General features: G+C 36.8%; 1 protein-coding gene across 3 annotated transcripts in view; it reads left to right on the plus strand.

The window, feature by feature from the left end:
- The window catches only part of DOCK3 (dedicator of cytokinesis 3), a 480,644-nt gene that overhangs the window by 296,649 nt on the left and 161,186 nt on the right, over positions 1–22,809 (plus strand). For all 3 annotated transcript variants that reach the window (XM_034658384.1, XM_034658385.1, XM_034658386.1), the window contains 2 exons: positions 13,041–13,082; positions 13,755–13,909. In XM_034658384.1, coding sequence (XP_034514275.1) covers positions 13,041–13,082; positions 13,755–13,909 — 197 coding nt within the window. The remainder of the gene's footprint in view (positions 1–13,040; positions 13,083–13,754; positions 13,910–22,809) is intronic.

A 22,809-nucleotide genomic window follows, 5' to 3' on the forward strand; every position in this document is an offset into this window, starting at 1 on the left:
AAGGAAGGGAAAAATGAAGGTGGGGGAATCAGAAGAGGAGATGAATCATGAGAGACTGTGGACTCCAGGAAACAAACTGAGGGTTTCAGAGGGGAGGAGGGTGGGGGGATGGGTTAGCATGGTGTGCTGGGTATTAAAGGAGGGCATGTATTGCATGGAGTACTGGGTGTTATATGCAAACAATGAAGCATGGAATGCTACATCAAAAACTAATGAAGTACTGTATGGTAACTAACTAACATAATAAAACAAAACAAAACCAAATGGTGGGAGAACTGGACAGCAACATGCAGAAGAATGAAGCTAGACCACTTTTTTACACCATATGCAAATATAAATTCAAAATGGATGAAAGACCTAAATGTGAGACAGGAAATCACTAAAATCCTAGAGAAGAACACAGGCAGAAACCTCTTTGAGATCAGTCATACCAGCTTCTTACTAGACACATCTCCAGAGGCAAGGGAAACAGAAGCAAAAGTGAACTACTGAGACTTCATCAGGATAAAAAGCTTCTGCACAGCAAAGGAAACAGTCAACAAAACTAAAAGGCAACCTACAGAATGGGAGAAGATATTTGCAAATGACATATCTGACAAAGGTTTAGTATCCAGAATCTATAAAGAACTCATCAAAATCAACACCCAAAAAGTAAATAATCCAGTTAAGAAATGCGCAGAAGACATGAATAGACACTTTTCTAAAGAAGACATCCAGATGGTCAATGGACACATGAAAAGATGCTCAACCTCACTCATCGTCAGGGAAATATAAATCAAAACTACAGTGAGATATCACCTCACACCAGTCAGACTGGCTAAAATCAACAACACAAGAAACAGCAGGTGTTGGCTAGGTTGTGGAGGAAGGGTAACATTCTTACACTGTTGGTGGGAATGCAGACTGGTGCAGTCACTCTGCAAAACAGTATGGAGGTTCCTCAAACAGTTAAAAATGGAAGTACCCTATGACCCAGCAATTGCACTCCTAGGTATTTACCCAAAGGATAGAAAAATACTGATTCAAAGAGGCACATGCACCCTGATGTTTATAGCAGCATTTCAACAGTAGCCAAATTATGGGAAGAATCTTAGTGTCCATTGACTGATGAGTGGATAAATATATACAATGGAATATTACTCAGCCATAAACAGGAATAAAGTCTTGCCATTCGCAACAACATGGATGGAGCTGGAGTGTATTGTGCTAAGCAAAATAAGTCAGTCAGAGGAAGACAAATACCAATGGTTTCATTCATATGTGAAGTTTAAGAAAACAAATAAGATGAATATAGGGGAAGAAAAAATAAAGAGAGAGAGAGACAAACCATAGGAGACTCTTAACTATAGAGAAGAAACTGAGGGTTGCTGGAGGGGAGGGTGGGGGATTAGCTAGATGGGCGACAGATATTAAGGAAGGTACCTGTTGTGATGAGCACTGGGTGTTATATGTAAGTAATGAATCAGTAAATGCTACTTCTGAAACCAATATTATACTCTATGTTAACTAACTAGAATTTAAATAAAAACTACGGACTCTGGGAAACAAACTGAGGGCTTCAGAGGGGAGGGGGTGGGGGACTGGGATAGGCTGGTGATAGGTATTAAGGAGGGCACATATTGCATGGTGCACTGGGTGTTATACACAAGTAATGAATCATGGAACTTTACATCAAAAACTAGGGATGTACTGTATGGTGACTAACATAATAAAATAAAAAATTATTATAAAAAAAAGGAGGGCACATATTGCATGGTGCGCTGGGTGTTAGACGCAAATAATGAATCATGGAACATTACATCAAAAACTAAGGATGTACTGTATGGTGACTAACATAATAAAAAATTATAAGTAAATAAATAAATAAAAACTTGAAACACAAAAAAATAACTATAGCTGGTATAATTTGCTAATGGATACACAATATAAAAACATATAAATTGGAACATCTAAACCATAGAGAGGGGTTGAGTAAAAGGGTAGATAATTTTGTATGGGACTGTTATGGTTATAAGATGTTTTATGTAAGCCTTATGTAACCAGACAGCAAACACCTACAGTAGGTACACGCAAAATAAACAGAAGGGAATCAAAGCATACCACTGTGGGAAATTGTCAGTTCATAAAGAAAGACAGCAAGAGAGGACAGGAATAAAGGAACTACAAAAAGAGCCAGAAAACAAACTTTTTTCCAGAAAAGTTTTTTTAAATGGCAATAATGAATCCTTTTCTATCAATAGTTACTTTAAATGTAAATGGATTAAATTTTCAATCAAAGATTTAGAGTGGCTAAATAGATAAAGAAATGATCCAAGAATATGTTTCTTACAAGAGACTTACTTTAGCTTTGAGGACACACATAGGCTGAAAGTAAAGGGATAGGAAAAAGATACTCCATTCAAATGGAAACCAAAAGATGGCAGTGGTAGCTATTCTTATATCAGACAAAATAGACTTTCAATTAAAAGCTGTAATGAGACAAATAAGGTGATTATATAATGATGGAAGGGTCAGTTCATTAAGAGCATATGACATATGTAAATGTATATGCCTCCAACTTCAGAACACCTAAATATAGAAAGCAAATACTAACAAAACTAAAGGGAGAAATAAACAGCAATACAATAACAGTAGGGGATGTCAAAGCCCCACTTTCAATATTGGATAGATCATCCAAACAGAAAATCAATAAGGACACATTGGACTTGACTTAGGGCCCTATACTTAGGACCTAATAGACCTAACACATATATACAGAATATTCCATCCTAAAGCAGAGTAGGATAGACATTCTTCTCAAGTGCACATGGAATAGTCTGGGGATAGATCATATGTTAGGTCACAAGACAAGTATTAATAAATTTAAGAAGATTAAAATTATATGAAATATCTTTTCTTATGACAATGATTTGAAACTAGAAATCAATAACAGGAAGAAAGCTGGAAAATTCACAAATATGTAAAAATTAAACACCGCACGCCTGAATAAACAGTGGGTCACAGAAGAAATCAAAAGGGAAATTAAAAAAAAATCTTGAAACAAAAAATGGAAACACAACATACTGAAACTTATCAAACATTAAATAAATAAAGCAGTTTTAAGAGGAAAGTTTATAGTAATAAATGCCTACATTAAGAAAAATCTCAAATAACTGAACTTTATGCCTCAAAGAACTAGAAAAATAACAAACTAAGCCCAAATTTAGCAGAAGGAAGGAGATGAAGATCAGTCCAAATTTAGCAGAAGGAAGGAGATAAAGCTCTGCTATAAATATAGAAAATGAACAGAAAAACAATAGAAAAGATCAAGGAAGGAAACTAAGAGTTGGGTTTGTTTTTTAAAAAGATAAACAAAATTGACAAACCTTTAGTTAGACTTGCCAAGAAAAGAAGAGAACTCAAATAAATGAAATTATAGATGAAAGAGGACATTACAACTGATACAACAAAATACAAATAATCATGAGACTAGTGTGAATAATTATATGCCAACAAATTGGACAGTCTGAATAGAAACATACAACCTACCAAGACTAAATCAAGAAGAAATAGAAAGGCTGAACAGACTAGAAACAAGTAAGGGGAGTGAATCAGTAATCAAAAACTTCCCAACAATGAAAAGCTGAGGACCAAATAGCTTCATGGGTGAATTCTATTGAACATTTAAGAAGAATACCAGTCTTTCTCAAACTCTTTCAAAAAATTGAAGAGGAAGGAACATTCACACACTTATTTTACAAGGACAGCATTACCCTGATAACCAAAAGTCAGATAAGGACACTAAACTGAGGGTTACAGAAGGGAGGGGGTGGGGAATGGGGTAACCAAGTGATGGGTATTAAGGAGGGCATGTGTTGTGATGAGCACTGGGTGTTATATGCAACTAATGAATTGTTGAACTACATCAAAAACTAATGATATACTATATATTGGCTAACTGAACATAATAATAAAAAAAAACAAGAAAGGAAATCTACAGACCAGTCTCTCTGATGAATAGAGATGCAAAAACTCTCAACAAAATACTAGCAAATCAAATTCAGCAGCTCATTAAAAGGATCACACAGCATGAATGAGAGGGATTTATTTCTGGAATGCAAGGATTGTTCAGTGTAAAGGTGATATACCACATTAATGGAATGCTATGTTGAAATCATATGATCATCTCAGTAGATGCAGAAAAAGCACTTGACAGAATTCAACAACTTTTCATGATAAAAACTCTCAAGAAAATGGGGCACCTGGGTGGTGCAGTTGGTTGAGTGCCCAGTTCTTGGTTTCAGCTCAGGTTGTGATCTCGGGATTGTGAGATCAAGGCCCGAGTTGGGCTCCGTGCTCAGCCTGGAGTCTGCTAGGGACTCTCTTTCCCTTTTCCTCTGCCCCTCACCCCCATCTCTCTCTTTCTTTCTAAAATAAATAAATCTTTAAAAAAAGAAAAACTCTCAACAAAATGGACATAGAAGCAACACACCTCAACATAATAAAGAGCATACATGACAAGCCCACAGCTGACATCATGCTCAACAATGAAAGGCTGAAAGCTTTTCCTCTAACATCAAAATCAGACAAGGGTGCCTAATTTCAACATTCCTTTTCAGCATAGAAGTTTTAGCCATAGTGATTAGGCAAGAAAACTAAGAAATGGCATCCAGATTGGTAAGGAAGAAGTAAAATTGTTTCTATTTGCATATGACATGACCTTATATATAGAAAATCCTGAAGCTTCTCCCCGCAAACTGCTAACTAATAAATTCAGTGAATTTTCAGAATACAAAATCAACACACAAAAGTTAATTGCAAAAGTTAATTACACCTACAATGAACTATCTGAAAAAGAAATAAAGAAAACAATCCCATTAACGATAGCATCAAAAACAATAAAATACTTAGGAATAATTTAATCAAGGAAGTGAAAGATCTATATACTAACAATTACAAGATATTGATGAAAGAAATTAAAGAAGACACAAGTAAATGGAAAGATAGCTCATGTTTATGAAGGGGAAGAACTAATATTCTTAAAATGTCCATGCTGCATAAAGCCATGTATATATTCAATATAACCCTTATCAAAATGCCAGATTTTCCAGAAATAGAAAAAACAATCCTAAAATTCAAATGGAACTCCAATATACCTTGTATAGCCAAGCAATCTTGAGAAAGAACACAGCTGGAGGTATCACACTTTCTTTATTTTCAACATCAACTTTTTTTTATTTTAATTTTTTTTATTATATTATGTTAGTCACCATACAGTACATCCCTGGTTTTTGATGTAAAGTTCAATTATTCATTAGTTGCGTATAACACCCAGTGCACCATGTAATATGTGCCCTCCTTACTACCCATCACCAGTTTATCCCATTCCCCCACCCCCCTCCCCTCTGAAGCCCTCAGTTGGTTTCTCAGAGTCCATAGTGTCTCATCCTTCATTCCCCCTTCTGATCACCCCCCCCTTTCTTTATCCCTTTCTTCCCCTGCCGATCTTCCATCTTCCTAGTTCTTATGTTCCATAGATGAGAGAAATCATATGATAATTGTCTCTCTCTGCTTGACTTATTTCACTTAGCATTATCTCCTCCAGTGCTGTCCATGTTGCAGCAAATGTTGAGAACTCGTTCTTTCTGATAGCTGAGTAATACACTTTCTGATTTCAAACTATATTATAAATTTATAGTAAAACAGCATGAAAAAAACAAAAACAAACTGTGGTACTGGCATAAAAATAGGTGCACAGACCAATGGAACAGAATTGAGACCCCAGAAATAAACCCACACATATATGGTGAACTAATATTTGGCAAGGGAACCAATAATATTCGAAGGGGAAAGAAGAGTTTCTTCAGTAAATGTTGGGAAAACTGGATATTCACATGCAGAAGAATGAAATTGCACCTCTTACAACCACTCACAAAAATTAATTCTAAATGGATTAAATGTTAGACCTGAAACTGTAATCTCCCAGAAGAAAACAGAGCAAGCCTGCTTGACATTGTTGTTGGTGATATTTTTTTGAATATGACACCAAAAGCACAACAGCAAAAGCGAAAATCAACAAGTGAAACAACATTAAAAAAAATAGCTTCTGTACAGCAAAAGAATCAACGAAACGAAAAATCAGCCTACAGGATAGGAGAAAATATTCACAAACCATATAGGTGACAAAGAGTTAATATCCAAAATACGTAAGGAACTCCTAAAGTTCAAGAGCAAAAAACCAAATAATCTGATTTTTAAAATGGGCAAAGGTTCTGACTTTTTTCCCAAAGAAGACACAAAAATACATGAAAAGGTATTCAGTATCACCAATCATTAAGGAAGTGCTAATCAAAACCACAATGAAATATTATCTCACATCTGTTAGAATGCCTGTCATCAGAAAGACAAGAGGTACAAACTTCTAGTTATAAAATAAATAATTCATGGAGTGGAAAGTACTGCATAGGGAGTATAGTCAATAATATTATAACAACATCAGGTGTTATTATATGGTGACAGATGTTGACTGCACTTAACTGTGATGAACATTGAATAATGTATAGTATTGTTGAATCAGTGTTGCACACCTGAAACTAATATAACATGGTATGTCAATTATATTTCAATAATAAAAAATAAAAGAAATAGAGTTTTTAAAAAGATGAGATAAATAGTAGCAAGGATGTAGAGAAAAAAGAACTCTTGGGGCACCTGGGTGGCTCAGTCAGTTGAGCAGCCCACCTGTGATTTCCGCTTGGGTCATTATCTCAGGGTCATGAGTTTGAGCCCCACATCATCAGGCTCCACACTCAGTCGGGAGTCTGCTTGAGATTCTCTCCCTTTGCCCCCTCCCCACTTGTGCTCACTCACTTTCTCTCTAAAATAAATAAATCTTTAAAAAAAAGAGAGAGAGAATTCTTGTGCACTGTTGTTGGAAATACAAATTTGTACAGTCATTATAAAAAACAGAATGGAGATTCCTCAGAAAAAATAGAAAATTGAACTACCGTATGATTAAGCAATTCCACTTCTAGGTGTATAGCCAAAGGAATTGAAATCAGGATCTCAAAGAGATAGCTATACTTCCTTGTTCATTGCAGTATTATTCACAATAGCCAAGACATAGAAACAACCTAAGTGTCCACTGATGAATGAATGGGTAAATAAAATATGGTATATATACAATGGAATATTAATCATCCATAATAAAGACAGAAATCCTGCCATTGGTGACAACATGGATAAAACTTGAGAGCATTATACTAAGTGAAATAAGTTAGAGAGTGACAAATACTTTATGATCTCATTTATATGTGGAATGTAAAAAAGCTGAACTCATAAAAACAAAGAGTAGATTGGTGGTTTCCTAGGGCTGGGGGAGTAGGGGAAATGAGGAGATATTAATTAAAGCGTATAGACTTTCAGTTATAAGAGGATTAAGTTCTGGGGATCTAATGTGAAGCATGGTGACTATAGTTAATAGGAGTGTATTTTGTACCTGAAAGTTGTTAAAACAGTAGATCTTAAACATTCTCACCATGCCAACAGCAAAAAGGTAATTATGTTAGATGAAGGATGTGTTAACTAACCTTATTGTGGTACACATTTAGCAATTTTATACATGTAGCAAATCATCATGTTGTGTACCTTAGACTTATATAATGTTACATGTCAATTATATCTCAGTAAAGCTGGAAAAAAAAAAACTTTTCCAGAACATAGGTATGATATGTCCAGATTGAAAGGGCCTAACAAGTATTTAGGACTTAATTATGAAACTTCAGCTCACTAAAGCTGCATGCTTCCAGCAAGAAAAATAGGTCACCTACTAAGGATTTGTCATAAGAATATCATTTGTCTTCTTAATAGCAACATTGAAAACTAGAAAATAATGAAATATTGCCTTTAAAATTCTGAGGGAAAATAAAATTTGACCTAGAATTCTATTTTTATTCAGCCACATTATCAATCAAATGGGAAAGTAGCCTAAAGAAAATTTTGGTCACTCAAATTATCAAAACAAACAAATAAAAAGTCTCTTCAACCCTTTTTCAGGAAACTACTGAAGGATAAATTATTTCTTTAAAATGAGGGAGTGAACCAAAAGAGAATTATATGCCCTCCAGGAAGGGGATTCCGACTCAAAGGAGAGTTGCAAAGAAGTGGGTTACTGTTGGAGGGAGGTTCCAGGATGACAGTTTTGCAATAGGTCTAGAGAGTATCTGGTTCCGATGAAAACAGAAGGGCAGCCAGGAAACCTCTCTAAGAGAAAAATGACTTCAGAGGATATTTGGTAGTTTTAGATGTGGAGAATGTTTTTGAAAGGTACTTTTTTAAAAAGGTATTTTATAGAGCTGTAGGAGGGCATAAGAGAAAACCCTATAATTTAAATAAAACGAAGATTTCTAAAACAAAAGCAGAATGTAGTAGAAGAAAGGAAATGTAATTGAAGGACACTATTTGGCCCATCAGTAAACAATATTTAAAAGTTACAATCTGGGCGCCTGGGTGCTCAGTCGTTAAGCGTCTGCCTTCCGCTCAGGTCATGATCCCAGGGTCCTGGGATAGCCCCCCATCGGGCTCCCTGCTCAGCGGGAAGCCTGCTTCTCCCTCTTCCAATCCCCCTGCTTGTGTTCCCTCTCTCGCTGTCTCTCTCTCTCTCTGTCAAATAAATAAATAAAATATTTTTTTAAAAATACTGTTTAAAAAAATAATAAAAATTACAATCTTATAAACAAGTTTTAACCAAAACCTGTGAGATATTAGGAAGATAGATGAAGGGAAATGGACACAAACATATGTGAAAATCCTTAGCTGCCATTGTAAGAAGCCAATAGATAAATAAAAAACTGCATAAAAAGAGAGCAATATAAATGTGACATTTAGAAATATTTGGTGAATTTTAGAGAAAAATTATAAAGAGTTGAAAGTACTTATCTCTAGGAAATAGTACAGGATGAATAGAGGACTGATAATTTTATTGCAAAACTTTTAGGGTTATTTAGCTTTTAATACTATGTGCTAATATTACTTTTAGTACATTTAAATGTTAATTTTAAAATGTTGACATCAAAAAGGCCAAAGAAAGTTTCAAGCCCCTTTTAATATATTTTCAGTTCATGCTGATTTTTCTGTCTTTTATCCCATGTATTTGCTTTTTAGATAGGGTGAAGAAAAACCATTTGAAACCAACCTTTGAAAGTCCATAAATTTATTGAAAACCACTTATTTTTATGTTAAATTGCATATGGTAAATGCACAGTGTTTAGGTTAAATCTTAAATTCATCGACAAGTTTCAAAAGAATGACCTTTTGGAAACTTTTTGTTATGAACACTTAAATCTAATACTGGAGATTACAAAAACTCCATGTGAAACTTTCTGATTTCTTTGTTTTGTTTTGTTTTGTTATTATGATGATATGTTAGTCACCATACAGTACATCATTAGTTTTTGATTTGGTGTTCCATGCTTCATTGTCTGTGTATTACACCCAGTGCTCCATGCAATATGTGCCCTCCTTAAAACCCATCACCGGGCTAGCCCATCCCCCCACCCCCCTCCCCTCTAAAACCCTCAGTTTGTTTCCTGGAGTCCATAGTCTCTCATGGTTCATCTCCCCCTTTGTTATCCCCCCCTTCATTTTTCCCTTCCTTCTCCTGATGATCTCCTTGCTATTCCTTATGTTCCACAAATAAGTGAAACCATATGGTAATTGTCTTTCTGATTTTAATACTCTTTGTCACTCGTTTTACAAGAAAACCTTTATGAATAGGATTATATCTTAATTCATTTACAGCACTTTGTTTTTCCTAAAAAAAAAACAACCCACACAAATCAATCCCCTATGCAAGTGTTGAGTGGTAATAATTGATGAAAATCTCTTTAAATGCACAAATGGATTTTCTCTTCTACATAACAAGAACCAGAGGAAGCCTCCAGTGCTCCTCAATTCTTACTTCTGCATGATAACACGTCCAAACCCACTTTCAGCAACAGAGAGTTGGTACTGCCCAAACTAGAAAGCATTTCAAAGGGCAACAACAAAATATTTATGTTAATTTTAATTAGTTATGCCTTTTTGGGGAATGTAGACACTTGAAGATTATATAAGAGCTTCTAAATTGTGGGAAGATGTAACAGAGCACTCACATTATAACCTCCTGTTATATTATTATCTTTCTACAATAGCATGTGTTGGGAACAGTGTTAGTCTGTTATCTTCTAATTAATATTAATATTTTTATTAGATCAATATTTGTACTTTCACTTCTGGACTTCAGTCAATTGATTGGATTATTCACTAACAATGAAGCATCATTTTATTAGTGATCCCGACTAAGATATGTCCTTGTGAGACCCACAATACTTAACACAATTATATGTGTTCCTCAGTTGAATAGAATCTCTAAAGTTGCAGGGTTTTTTTCCATATTGGTAGACTTTTGTAGATTAAATGAACCAGAGACTTAAAAGGGATGAAAATGCCTTCTGTATGGGGGAAATTTGGCAGTACAGTAATGTAGTGCATACATTTTTTAATGAGAAAGGAAAATTTATTCCAAACATAAAGAACACAAAAGCAATCGTAACAGAATATTTTGTTATTGCCAGATATGGCAATAAATGAGAAAAATTGGATAAAATAAAAGAAGTTTTCCTAGGAAAAGATAAGTTACCAGTGTTAACAGAAATACAGATTTAAAAGAAAGAAGTGTTAGTATTTGGCTGGCCAGATAGTTAGGCAGACAGACATCTGGCCAGCCAAATACCTTATATATACTCACAAAGGTCTTTGAATACTATGAAGTTTATAACCAGGAGACAAATTACTGAATGATTAGGTAATCACATCTTCAGCTCTAATACATTAGGCTATATTTTTTTCGACAATGATTATATATACTCCCACTAGCAATGTCCATGAGATTCTTAATTAATTTATATTTGATGTACATCGTACATTGCCTGATGTACTTAGGATATAAAGATGATTAAAATAGGGGTTTTTGCTCCCTGGGAGGGCAGTCTAGAGTTGGATAGCAAACATGGAGACAATACATTATAGCTCTAATACAGGTGGTGATGGTTCTGAAGAGGGATGTATCAGCTGGCCAGCTGAATGCTGCTTAGTCACAGGAGTGGTTTCTCATTATAATGCTGTGAAAGATGTTCCAGAATGCCAGTTTTGATGCCTTTCTCTGGCTACCCATGCAGTGTGCTTTTAGACTGGTTTGAAAATTCTCCTCAAATTTGATGCTTCTGAAATCTAGAATGACATTTGTTATTGTCAATACAGATGTTTTACACTGAAATTAGCTGTAAACTCCTGTCTATAGTTATAACTGAACATTTATGTTTAAGATTGGTAGTCATTTTCAAGAGTTAATCAGTAAATCCACTTGAGAAGAATGACTTAGTGCAGCCCCTGAAAGTAAAAACAACAATGGAAAGCATTTTAGTCTAATAACCTTCCCAGTAGGATATGGGTCAGTATACTAGAAAACTTGATTTTTTTGAAAACCTGATTCTTTAAAAGATTTTTTGTATATGATGGGTTTTTTGTACATATACATTCTGTGTGATGATTTCCCAAGCTGGTGGAGGCCTATTTTATTATATTTATTATATATCATGGAAACAGTCCCATGAATGGACATTAATAGCCAATAGTAATTAACTAATATAGCTAATAATACACGTGAATATTTAATAATTAGCAAATACAGCTAGTAAGGTACATTTAAATTAATATTTAATTGTATTCAGTTTTCCAGGTACACACATTTAACCCTAAATAAAATTAAAGAGGGAATGTAACGTGATGATCACTGAGTGTTTATTCAACTAATGAAGCATTGAACCCGGTACCGAAAACTAGTAATGTACTATATGTTGGCTAATTGAATTTAAATTTTAAAAAGTTGTTTACCCATTTTTCTATTGATGGACATTTAAGTTATTTTTACTTTGGGGCTTTTACAAATTAAACTATTATGAAAATTGTGTACAAGAAAAAAAAGAAAGAAGAAATGAAACCATTCTACTCAGAAACCATCCTTCCTACCCATGTGATATAGAATAGTTCACCAAATGAGTGCTGTCTCACGCGTCTACAGCCCAAGGGGAGCTCTCATTGTTGAGGTTACCAAGACCAGGGACTGAACTGTCGTGAACTCACAATTCTTCCTGGCCAGGGTTTCCTTCTAAATGGAACTGACTTTTCTATAAAAACTACTTATAAAGAAGACTACCAATAATAATAAAATAAGAATGATCAGCCACTTACAATATTATAGATACTGTGGCAGGTTAATCTGCACAAAGCCCTATGAGGTTGAGTTCAGTACAAAATATTATCCTTACTTTATAGATGAGCAAACACAAGTGTGAGTCAAGCTTTAAAACCAAGTGTCCTGACTTCTGCACTTAGGTCCCTATCTAATATATCATGCTGCTTCCAATTATGTAATTTAAGCCTCGCAGTAACTCTGTGAGGAAGACAATAAAAGCTTTTATGTCAGTTTTACAATCAAGGGAAATGTGTCTTGGAAGGACTAAGCAATTTATCTGATTTCACAACTCATTTGCATGTAGCTAGGATTGGAATCTGCTTTTTCTAACATCAGCCAGCTGCAGAGGAACAGCATGTTTGGGAGGGGCCCCTTTGAGTTTAAAGACTACAGCCTCCAGTGTAGAGAGCCTAGAGAAGCTGGATCATAGAGCTCAGGATGTGGTAGAGAGCATGGAGGGGACAGCGCCAAAACACAAATCCAGTAGCAAGCACCTGTGACTTGGCTGGTACTTTGAACAGGAGAGGCTTGGGTTTGAGTCTAGACTTTGCCCCTTTCTTGCTGTCTGATCTTCAGCACATCACTTCCTTACACCAAGCTTTAGTTGCCTCCATCAAATACAAATAGCATTGTTCTTAAAATGTTATCAGAATTAAGTGAGAACATATATGGAAAAGACTGCAGAATGCCTGGCATATGGAAGGTGCTCAATAAAAGTTAGTTTCCTTCCCAGATGAGTAAATTTTTCTTTCTTTCTTTCTTCCCACAGCACTTATCTAGCCGGCAGAGTGTCCAGCAAAGCACATCCCAGGTAAGCAGCTTAACTAGGCCTCCCAGTCTTTTCCCTCAGCACTTTAAGAGATCACAGCATGGGGATGCAACAGGCAATGATAGCCCCCACGGACATCTTGATGGTGTGATGCCTTTCATCTAAATAGCCCTGATCTCCAAGCAGATTTGCCTTGTCTCCCCTCACTCCTCTGTGCAAATTTACATGGGCACAATTGAAATAACGTAGACTGGGAGACTAAAATGAATCCATCTGGGAGAAAGTAAAAGTGTCATTTAGAATAGTATCTATTACCATCTAACATTGCAAATGAAGTGCATCAAGTAACAGCATCTCCAAGAAATAACTTTGAATTTAGAAGTTCATGGAGAATTTAGGAGTTTGTGACCTGGTGGAGATATTAAGTTCACTCATAAATTGGAATTACCGTTTCCATAGCTCCTTCACTCAATTTACTTCTCCCAGCTGCGTATTTGCCTGCCTCAAACGAAGTATATTGACACAGCACTCTCCTACTAGCAGAGAAGACACCTTCTGTCTCTCTTATATGATCCCCTTTGGTAGTATGAGGAGAGTTGGTCATTTAGTTTTCATTTTACTTATAATCAATGTAGTGAATAATTAAAATAGGAACGACTGTTTTGTTTTGTTTTGTTTTGGTTTTTTTTTTTTTTTTTTTGCCTTCCTCCTTAGGTAGATACAATGCGCCCACGTCATGGGGAAACCTGTCGGATGCCAGTGCCACACCACTTCTTCCTCAGCCTGAAGAGTTTCACCTACAATACCATTGGGGAAGACACCGATGTCTTCTTTTCCTTATATGATATGAGAGAAGGCAAGCAGATCAGGTAAAAGTTACTAAAGTTGTGATGAGGTTGAGACTTGTAAGGATGGTATTACCTGGGTCATAAGCATTTCTGACTTTCAGAGAAGATAGATGCACAGAGAAGGAAAAAACAATATAAAGTAACCTCTTACTTAGCTGGGAGTTTTGCCTCAAATCCCAGTGTACCTTGAAGTCATGTGTGGCCTCTTTTTTATCCTATGCCTATTTCCACATGGAAGTTCAAATCCCAGTCTTGGCTGTCACCACCTCAGGGAGAGAACAGGATGCAACTGTTCAGTGCCAGAGAAAACGCACAGGAGAAACACAGAACAAAGCAAATTCAGCAGAGAGGCCCCACTCTAGAATGTAGGAAGCCCTGGGCTCTGCCTTGCTGCATGTGAAAGAGAGGGTTCACAGGGAAAGAGGCTAATGGTGTCCTCCTTTCTGAGAGCAGCCTCAGCCCTCAATGCTATTCCAGCCCTGCAAGGGGGAGAGCATCTTCTGGACAGAAGGGAACGTCGGTCTGACCGCATCATTCCTTTTTGTCCTGGATTGGAAGAGAGGCCACAGAATGGGGCTGATATGCAATAGACCATGTATCTTGGCAGAGCAATGAAGCCTATAATCATGAGCAGCTGCGCTGGGCTTCCGTCTTGAAAGGTGGGGAGGAGTCAAGGAGACACTCTGGGCTTCACTTTCTCTACAGGACAGCAAGGCTCTGATGGGGTGAGATGATCATTGTGCCAATTTTAGGGAGTCCAGGCATTTCTCTGGTTGTCCTCCAAGTGGGGCAGAGAGAAAATAAATTTGGGGATACTTTTATATTGCTTGGAAATTTCCTGTATTCAGAGTGCTTTATGGGTTTTTTATTTTGTTTTTTTACTTAAAATTTGGAAACAGCTGTTCCATTTTTCCAGTTGCATGTTATATGTAGGAAAATTAAAAATGGAAGTTATAACAGTACAAAAGAAAAGCAGTTAATTTGCATGCTCTACGGTACCTCTGATCTTGACACCCCTTGCCCCGAAAATTAAAGCACCCTGCTTCACTTTGGCAGAGAGCTAAAATGATGGAGGCTTGTGGGTTTTCCTTGTCACTGCTGTCTCCCAGTATGGGTGTCTAGAAAGGTTGTTGTTAAAGACAGTTGTGGCAGGGATGGTAGCTACAGGTGCTGGGCACAGGCAAGACTACAGGCCAGGGCTGTGTGGATGCAGATTCTGGCTGCCCCTGTTTTTCTATTAGCCCAGAGGTTTGTAAACTTTATTCCTTATTTTTGTATGTGGAAGAATCCTTTCTAAAAGCTATATTTTTTGAGAAAGTTCAATAAATGAAACAGATAAAATAGAGCTACTTTACTGTTGGAGGCGAAAGGGAAATAACAGGAATCTCATTATGCCCTTTCCCCGACCCAGTACTGGGTGTAACCACTGAAAATTCCTGGATTGGGGCGCCTGGGTGGCACAGCGGTTAAGCGTCTGCCTTCAGCTCAGGGGGTGATCCCGGATCGAGCCCCACATCAGGCTCCTCTGCTATGAGCCTGCTTCTTCCTCTCCCACTCCCCCTGCTTGTGTTCCCTCTCTCGCTGGCTGTCTCTATCTCTGTTGAATAAATAAATAAAATCTTTAAAAAAAAAAAAAAAATTCCTGGATTGCAGTTTGAAAACCAGAGCACCCTGCTTTATCATCCTTGAGTGCTAGTGACTGTGTCTTCTCTTTCCGTGATCCCAGCACCTCACACAGTGCCTGTGCCCAGTACATGCTTTATCGGGCTTACTGTACAGAGAAGATCCAAGCCCAGCAGAGACACCCCTGCTCTGGTTTGTAATCCATGCAGGATCATCACTGCATCAGTTGTTTTATCTTTGGGCTGATTATTTATAATTGAGCCTCAAGAAATAATAAAACATATTAAAAGAAGAGAGGTAAAAAACATTTTTTTTTGTAGAGTTGCTGGAAATGTTTTGGTCATTTAAAAATCCCTAGATATTAGAGAACTATACCAGCTTCCCATTCACATAATAAACTTGTAAGGTCCTTAACTGAAAATACCATTTACTTTCTTTTGTTTTAAGAGTGAACTTATAACACAGAATTTTAGATCTATGTTTAATTGATAAGTGTTCCTTCTTCCTTCCATTAACATTTGTGTAGTTGTATAAGCCCTCAAAAATTTTAGTTCATTGAGCTGATGATACCAGCTAAGTATGCTTTCCTAATGATTAGGTATTAAACTGGTCATATATTACTGCCTTGAAGCAGTTATCAGAAATGATGAAAGGTTAGGGATCTATTACATTAGGTGCACAGAGTGTTGATACGGAGCAATGTTTATCAATCAAAGAGTGCTAGTCTAGTGTTCCATATTGCCAGGACACTCTCACCTCTGTGACTGAGAATGTGTGTGAGCAGAGGGAGCAGGCTAATGAGAGGACCAGATGTTCCTTCACTCGGAGTCTCATTGCTGATCCCACAGGCAAACCTAGAGAGGCTCCAGTGAATGACAAACTGCGAACCCGCATAGCACATCCTGATAGATGTTGACTGATGAGTATTAAACAATCTGCAGAAAGGAAGGAGCAGCAGCTGGTAGGGCCTTAGTAGCAGTAACTGTTTTTGTGACATGTTATCATTCTGTACAAAATCATAAATATTTAGCCTTGAAATTAAACCTCTGATTAAGACCTCTCCCCTGAGCTTCAGAGTCTCATTTCCTTTTTCCTACCAGACATCTGCCCTTGGATGTCCCTCAGACATTTCTACCTCAGCATATCTAAACTCAATTCATTTTCTTTCTTTACACATATACTTCCTTCTGTGCTCTTTAAATCAAGTGAAAGGCATTATCATTTGCTCAGAGATACATGCCAGAAACTTTGGTGTCCTCTTAGGCTCCTTTCTCTCTAACTCCTTCCTTTCTCAATTAATCACTGTATCTTATCAACTTCTGTCTCCCAAAATCAATCAATTCACTCTCCCTACACCATCCCTGTTGTCACCCCAGATCCTTCACATTTCTTCCCAAATACAGACTCCCTGAATCCACAGCCTTCCTACCCTGAGTTATTGTCCATAGCACCACACTTATCTTTTAAAAATGCAAACTGTTCACATCAACTCCCACTTAACCTAAAGCCCTTGTTACTTAGTGTGACATAAAAGGTCCAGCATGATATAATTCTATTTCTCTAACCTTATTTCCTGCATCTGGGTGACTTAGTTGTCTTACCCTAAACATGCTTTTCTCTTTCATGCCTTCCTACCCTTGCTGGCTTGGTAAACTCCTGTCCATTGAAACTCAGCCAAAGGAAACATTCCTCAGTATTTATGAGTATAATCAGGCCCTGGAACTTCATTGTGCCCATGATAACACCCTGTACCTAGCTTTATTACATTATTACATATTAAATTGGAATCATACATGTGCATGTAGATTTCACCCACATTTCAGGGAGCTTTCTTGTGTGTCTTTACCATCACCTCCCCCCCAGTGCTAAGCATAGGACTCTGGATATTGGAGCATTAAATAATTATTTATTGAGTGAATGAATGAAGAAGTGGTCAAATAACAATTCAGTCCTCTGTGAATCAAGAAATTTTTATTTAATTGAGCAGTTTTGCAAGGATTTACTAAGAATTTCTTGTTTGTAATAACTGCTTGGGATTTAGAGGTTTTAAACGACTGTCCCTCACCCTGAGGAGGTCTAAACAGGGCATTACAGGATTTCTAGGTGTGAAACATGTTTTCCTCATTTTAAGTACCAAAGCTAAGTGGAAAAGTAAGATTAGGGCATATGTCTTACTGACATGCAGCAAGACTTTAAGCACAAGAAGCAGTCAGGAAAAAACAAAAAATACAACTCTTTAGACAGAAACTTTTATGGAGTTTTTTTAAGCTAAAAAAATGAGCAGTCTTGTCTAAATCATTGGTTGTTTTATATTTTTTTCTAATCAATTACATTTTAGACCTTGCTTTATATTTAGGATTAAACTGTATAGTTTGGGCAAGAAATATAGTCAATTTTACCATGTAATACACTGAGAGAGATGGCTTTTTCTGTCACGATGAGCTAGATCAGTTGTCACCAAGGTTTTGAATTCAATATTCGAAGAACTACTCTTTAAAAATAAAAAAGAAATTAAAGAAGAAGAGGCTCATTGAAAGACTGAGAAGCCAGGCTCTTGGAGAGAGGGCTCTTGGAGAAAATGAAAGTAATTGAATTAAAGAGTGTCCAGGATCCAGATAAGGTACTAATTCATTCGTTCAACAGATATTTATTAACCATCTACTAGCTGTTGGGATAGAACCTAGGGATACTGAGGTGAGCAAGAGAGATATCTGCTTGTCTTCCTGGACCTTATGATCTAGAAGAGAGACTGTCTCTCTCTACTGGAGAGAGGTCACCAAACACATGATCACATGAATAAGTAGGTAGTTTAAAAAGTGTGATAGGTGTTGTAAAGGAAAATCATTCAGAGTGCTCTGAAACCTCATGTAGATTGGAGTGAGGGGAGGCTCTTACGGCATCCGTGTTGAGGCTTAAAGTATGAGTAAACAGAATGAGTGGAGAATGAGATCTAGGCAGAAGAAGGCCTAGAGGCAGGGGGAAACTTGGTATATTCAGAGAACTGAATGGCAGTCAGTGTTGCTGGAATGTTGCGAGTGAGAGAAGGAAAGGATATCTCAAGACGGTGAAGAGATAGTCAGGGGCCAGATTATACAGGGCCTTGTAGTCATGTAAGGATTTTGGATTTTATTGGAAGTTCAATAAGAAAAGCTACTCAAACACAAAAAGTAGCAAAGGCAAAAGCATGAGTTAGACACAACAAAGATATCAACATATGTATTCAGGAAATTAGAAGAGTCTATTAGAGCTGGGAAGAGGTTTGTATTGACACTAAACTCCAGGTCTTGAACCTGTTTCTTACCCATCTTTGCTCACAGCCCCTTGATCAAAGAAAGAACTCAGTAAATGTTCAGTCAGAAAATGTGTTAGAGGGGCGCCTGGGTGGCACAGCGGTTAAGCGTCTGCCTTCGGCTCAGGGCGTGATCCCGGCGTTATGGGATCGAGCCCCACATCAGGCTCCTCTGCTATGAGCCTGCTTCTTCCTCTCCCACTCCCCCTGCTTGTGTTCCCTCTCTCGCTGGCTGTCTCTATCTCTGTCGAATAAATAAAAAAAAAATCTTTAAAAAAAAAGAAAATGTGTTAGAGACAAGATTAAATATGTCTAGAATAGCCCTGAAAACCCTGTATACTGATGTAGATTTGATGCATTAGATAACCCTTATGAATCCTTGAGCAGGGGGATGACATGAATGACATGTTGAAGGTGGTGATTTGAGATTATCATTATGGTATTATAGAGGTTAAACTAGAAAATAGATAAGTTAGAAGCTGTTGCAGACATGAAGTGATAAAGCCTCAGGATAAGGAGGCTAGTAGTAAGATTAGAGAAGATAGGGCATCATGCCCTATAAAATTTGGACCCAGCCTCATCACCTCTATAACCTAATTTCTTATCCTTCCCTCGTTGATCAGTCTAGTTTACAGTGGCCTCCTTGCTATTCCCTGAAAATACAACACGTTTCTATTTTAGGGCCTTTCTTTGCATCTGCTATTTCCCGAATGTCCTCATGGGGCTTGCATCCTCACCGTCAAATATCACCCTTTCAGGCTTTTCCTGGCCACTCTATGTAGAATTGAAACCTCATGGTGCTTGCATCCTCACCTTCAAATATCACCCTTTCAGGCTTTTCCTGGCCACTCTATGTAGAATTGAAACCACTACCACCCAGGTAGGCTCAGTTGGTCAAGCGTGTCTGCCTTTAGCTCATGATCTCAGGGTCCTGGGATAGGGCTCCCATGTTGGACTTCCTGCTCAGCAAAGAATCTGCTTTTCCCTCTTCCTCTGCCCCCACCCCTGCTCATGCTCTCTCTCTCCATCTCCTCTCTCAAAATAAATAAAATCTTTAGGATTGAAACCATCATTACCACTATCTCCCACATACACATCCATATTCTCAGTGTCTCTTCCTTGCTTTATATTTTTCCTTAGCACTTAGCACCATCTAGCATACTAAAAAGTTTACATATTTACCTTTTTTATTGTCTGTGTTCCATCACTGGGCTGTAAGCACTATGAGAACAGAGATTTTTTAATCTTATTCACCAGCAAATCCCCTGAACCTAATAGAGTATGGCATATGGTAGGTACTCAATAATTATTTGTTGAAAGGACAAATAGTCTACTAAATGTAACAATAAACTTACTTATTTGTCTTATCACTTTTTCTGTTTCTAAAACCTATAACTCAGTGGTTTATTGTTATTGTGGTGGTGGTGATGGTGGTTTTACCCTGGAAACAAGGAGAATGGTGCTATAATTATTGAAGCCAGTTGAGTGAAGGAAATGATGAGTTCAATTTGGACTATGTTGAGTTTGAAGTGATAGCCAAACAACCCACAGGTCATGTGGTGGGGGCATCTCGGATGCAGGTGAAATGTCACAGATGGAGATGAGAATTTTCATGGGAATAGTTTCTGCATGCAGAAACAAAGCTATCTGAAAAAGAGAACATGTGAGAAGAGCAAAGGGCAAAACACGGGAAATATTTCAGTCATTAAGAAAACAGTTTATGTATACCTAACATGCACAATGTACTGCGCCAAGTAATTTAGGAATTCATTTAAGGCTGGGAAGATAAATGCCACTAAAAGAGAAGAAACAATTGAACACAGCTGGAAGCATCATAGTACTTGAATTAAAAAATATATTACAAAGCTACAGTAATCAAAACAGTATGGTACTGGCATAAAAAGAGATACAATGACCAATGGAACAGAACAGAGAGCCCAGAAATAAACTTACACATATACAGTCAACCAATCTTTGATAAGGGTACCAAGAATACACAATAGAGAAAGGATAGTCTCTTCGATAAATGGTGTCGGGAAAACTAGGTAACCACATGCAAAAGAATGAAATTTTTCATACCATTCTCAAAAATTAACTCAAAATGGATTAAAGACTTAATGTGTAAGACATTAAATCTTAAAACTTCTATAAGAAAACACAGAGAGACAGCTTATTGATATTGACCTTGGCAGTGATATTTTGGATATGACACCAAAACACAAGCTTTGTTGCAAAAAATAGACGAGTGAGATTATATCAAACTAAAACTTTCATTCTGCACAGCAAAAGAAACAGGCAACAAAATGAAAAGGCAGCCTATGATATTGTAGAAAATATTTTCAAACCGTATATCTGATTAAGTATTAATATTCAAAATATATAAGGAAATCCTACAGCGCAGTAGTAAAAAGAAAAAAAAAACCAAATAACCCATTTTAAAAATGGGCAAAGGAACTGAATAGGCATTTCTCCAAAGAAGACATACATCTACATGGGCAACAGGTGTATGAAGAGGTGTTCAACATGACTAATCAACGTGGAAATGTAAATCAGAATCACAATGAGATATCACCTCACACCTATTAGAATACCTATCATCAATAAACAAAAGATAACGAGTATTGGGAAGAATGTGGAGAAAAGGGAACCCTTGCACACGTTAGTGATGTAAATTGGTATAGCCGTAATGGAAAACAATATGGAGATTCCTCAAAAAGTAGAAAATAGAATTACCCTATGATCCAGCAATCCCACCTTCAGATATATATCCAAAGGAATTTAAATTAGGATCTCAAAGAGATAGCTGCACTCCCATGTTCATTGCAGTATTGTTTACAACAGCAAAGACATGGAAATAACCTAAATTTTCATCAGAAGATGAGTGGATAAAGAAAATGTGATATATACATACAGTGGAATATTTTTCAGCCTTAAAAAAGAAAGACATCCTCCCAATTGCTACAGTGTGGATGAACTTGGAGGACATTATGTTTTGTGAGATAAGCCAGACGTAGAAGGACAAATATTACATGATAGCACTTATATGATGACTCTAAAGTAGTCAAACTCCTAGGAACAGGGAGAAAAATGGCGGTTGTCAGAGCCTGGGTGGGGTGAGGAAAATGCAGATGTATTAGGTACAAAGTTCCATTTACATGAGGTAAGTTCTAGAACCCTACTATACAGCATAGTGCTTATGGTTAACAATACTGTGTTGTATTCTTAAAAATTTGCAAGAGGGTAGATCATATGTTGTGTTCTTATCTCACACTATAAATAAATAGTAATAATAATTAGAGTGGGAGGAAAGTTTTAGAGGTGATGCATATGTTTATGGCATAGATTGTGGTGATGGTTTCATGAGTATATACTTACCTACAGACTCATTCAGTGTATACATGAAATATATACAACTTTTCACATCAATCATACCTCAATGAAGTGACTTAAAAAAAAATGTGGGGAGATGTGAATTTTCCTAGCAAGTGTTGCACCTAATAACAATTTAAGATTTACTAAATAAAATGTATATGTATCACATAACCAGTATGACAAACATTATGCAGCTTTGCCTCACTTATGCTCTGAAACAATTTTCTAAGATAACCAGTGATCTCATTACAGGAAAATAAAATTGTCTTTCTTCTGGAGGAAAAAAAAAAACAGAGGAGGAATTACCTTACTCACTTCTTTTTTAAATGGCATTTATCACTTCCTACATTCTATATAGTTTAATCATTTATTGTGTTTATCATTTAATTCTGTTTCCTCATTTTGTCTTTTTAAATAAATCTCCTCCTGGGTGGCAATGTTTTTATTTTGTTCACTGAGGTACCCAAGTGCCTGAAATAGTGCTTGCCACCTAGTAAGTGCTCAGTAAATATTTCTTGAATAAATGAGTGTAACTATCCAGAATGTAGTAAAAAGATATAAGGAGATGAAAAATATGAAACGAGTATTATGGAACATGGAGAATTGAATGAGAAAAGATAATAAACACCTAACTAGG

Source organism: Ailuropoda melanoleuca, chromosome 4 (genome assembly GCF_002007445.2).
Source record: "Ailuropoda melanoleuca isolate Jingjing chromosome 4, ASM200744v2, whole genome shotgun sequence".
NCBI classification, from domain to species: Eukaryota; Metazoa; Chordata; class Mammalia; order Carnivora; family Ursidae; genus Ailuropoda; species Ailuropoda melanoleuca.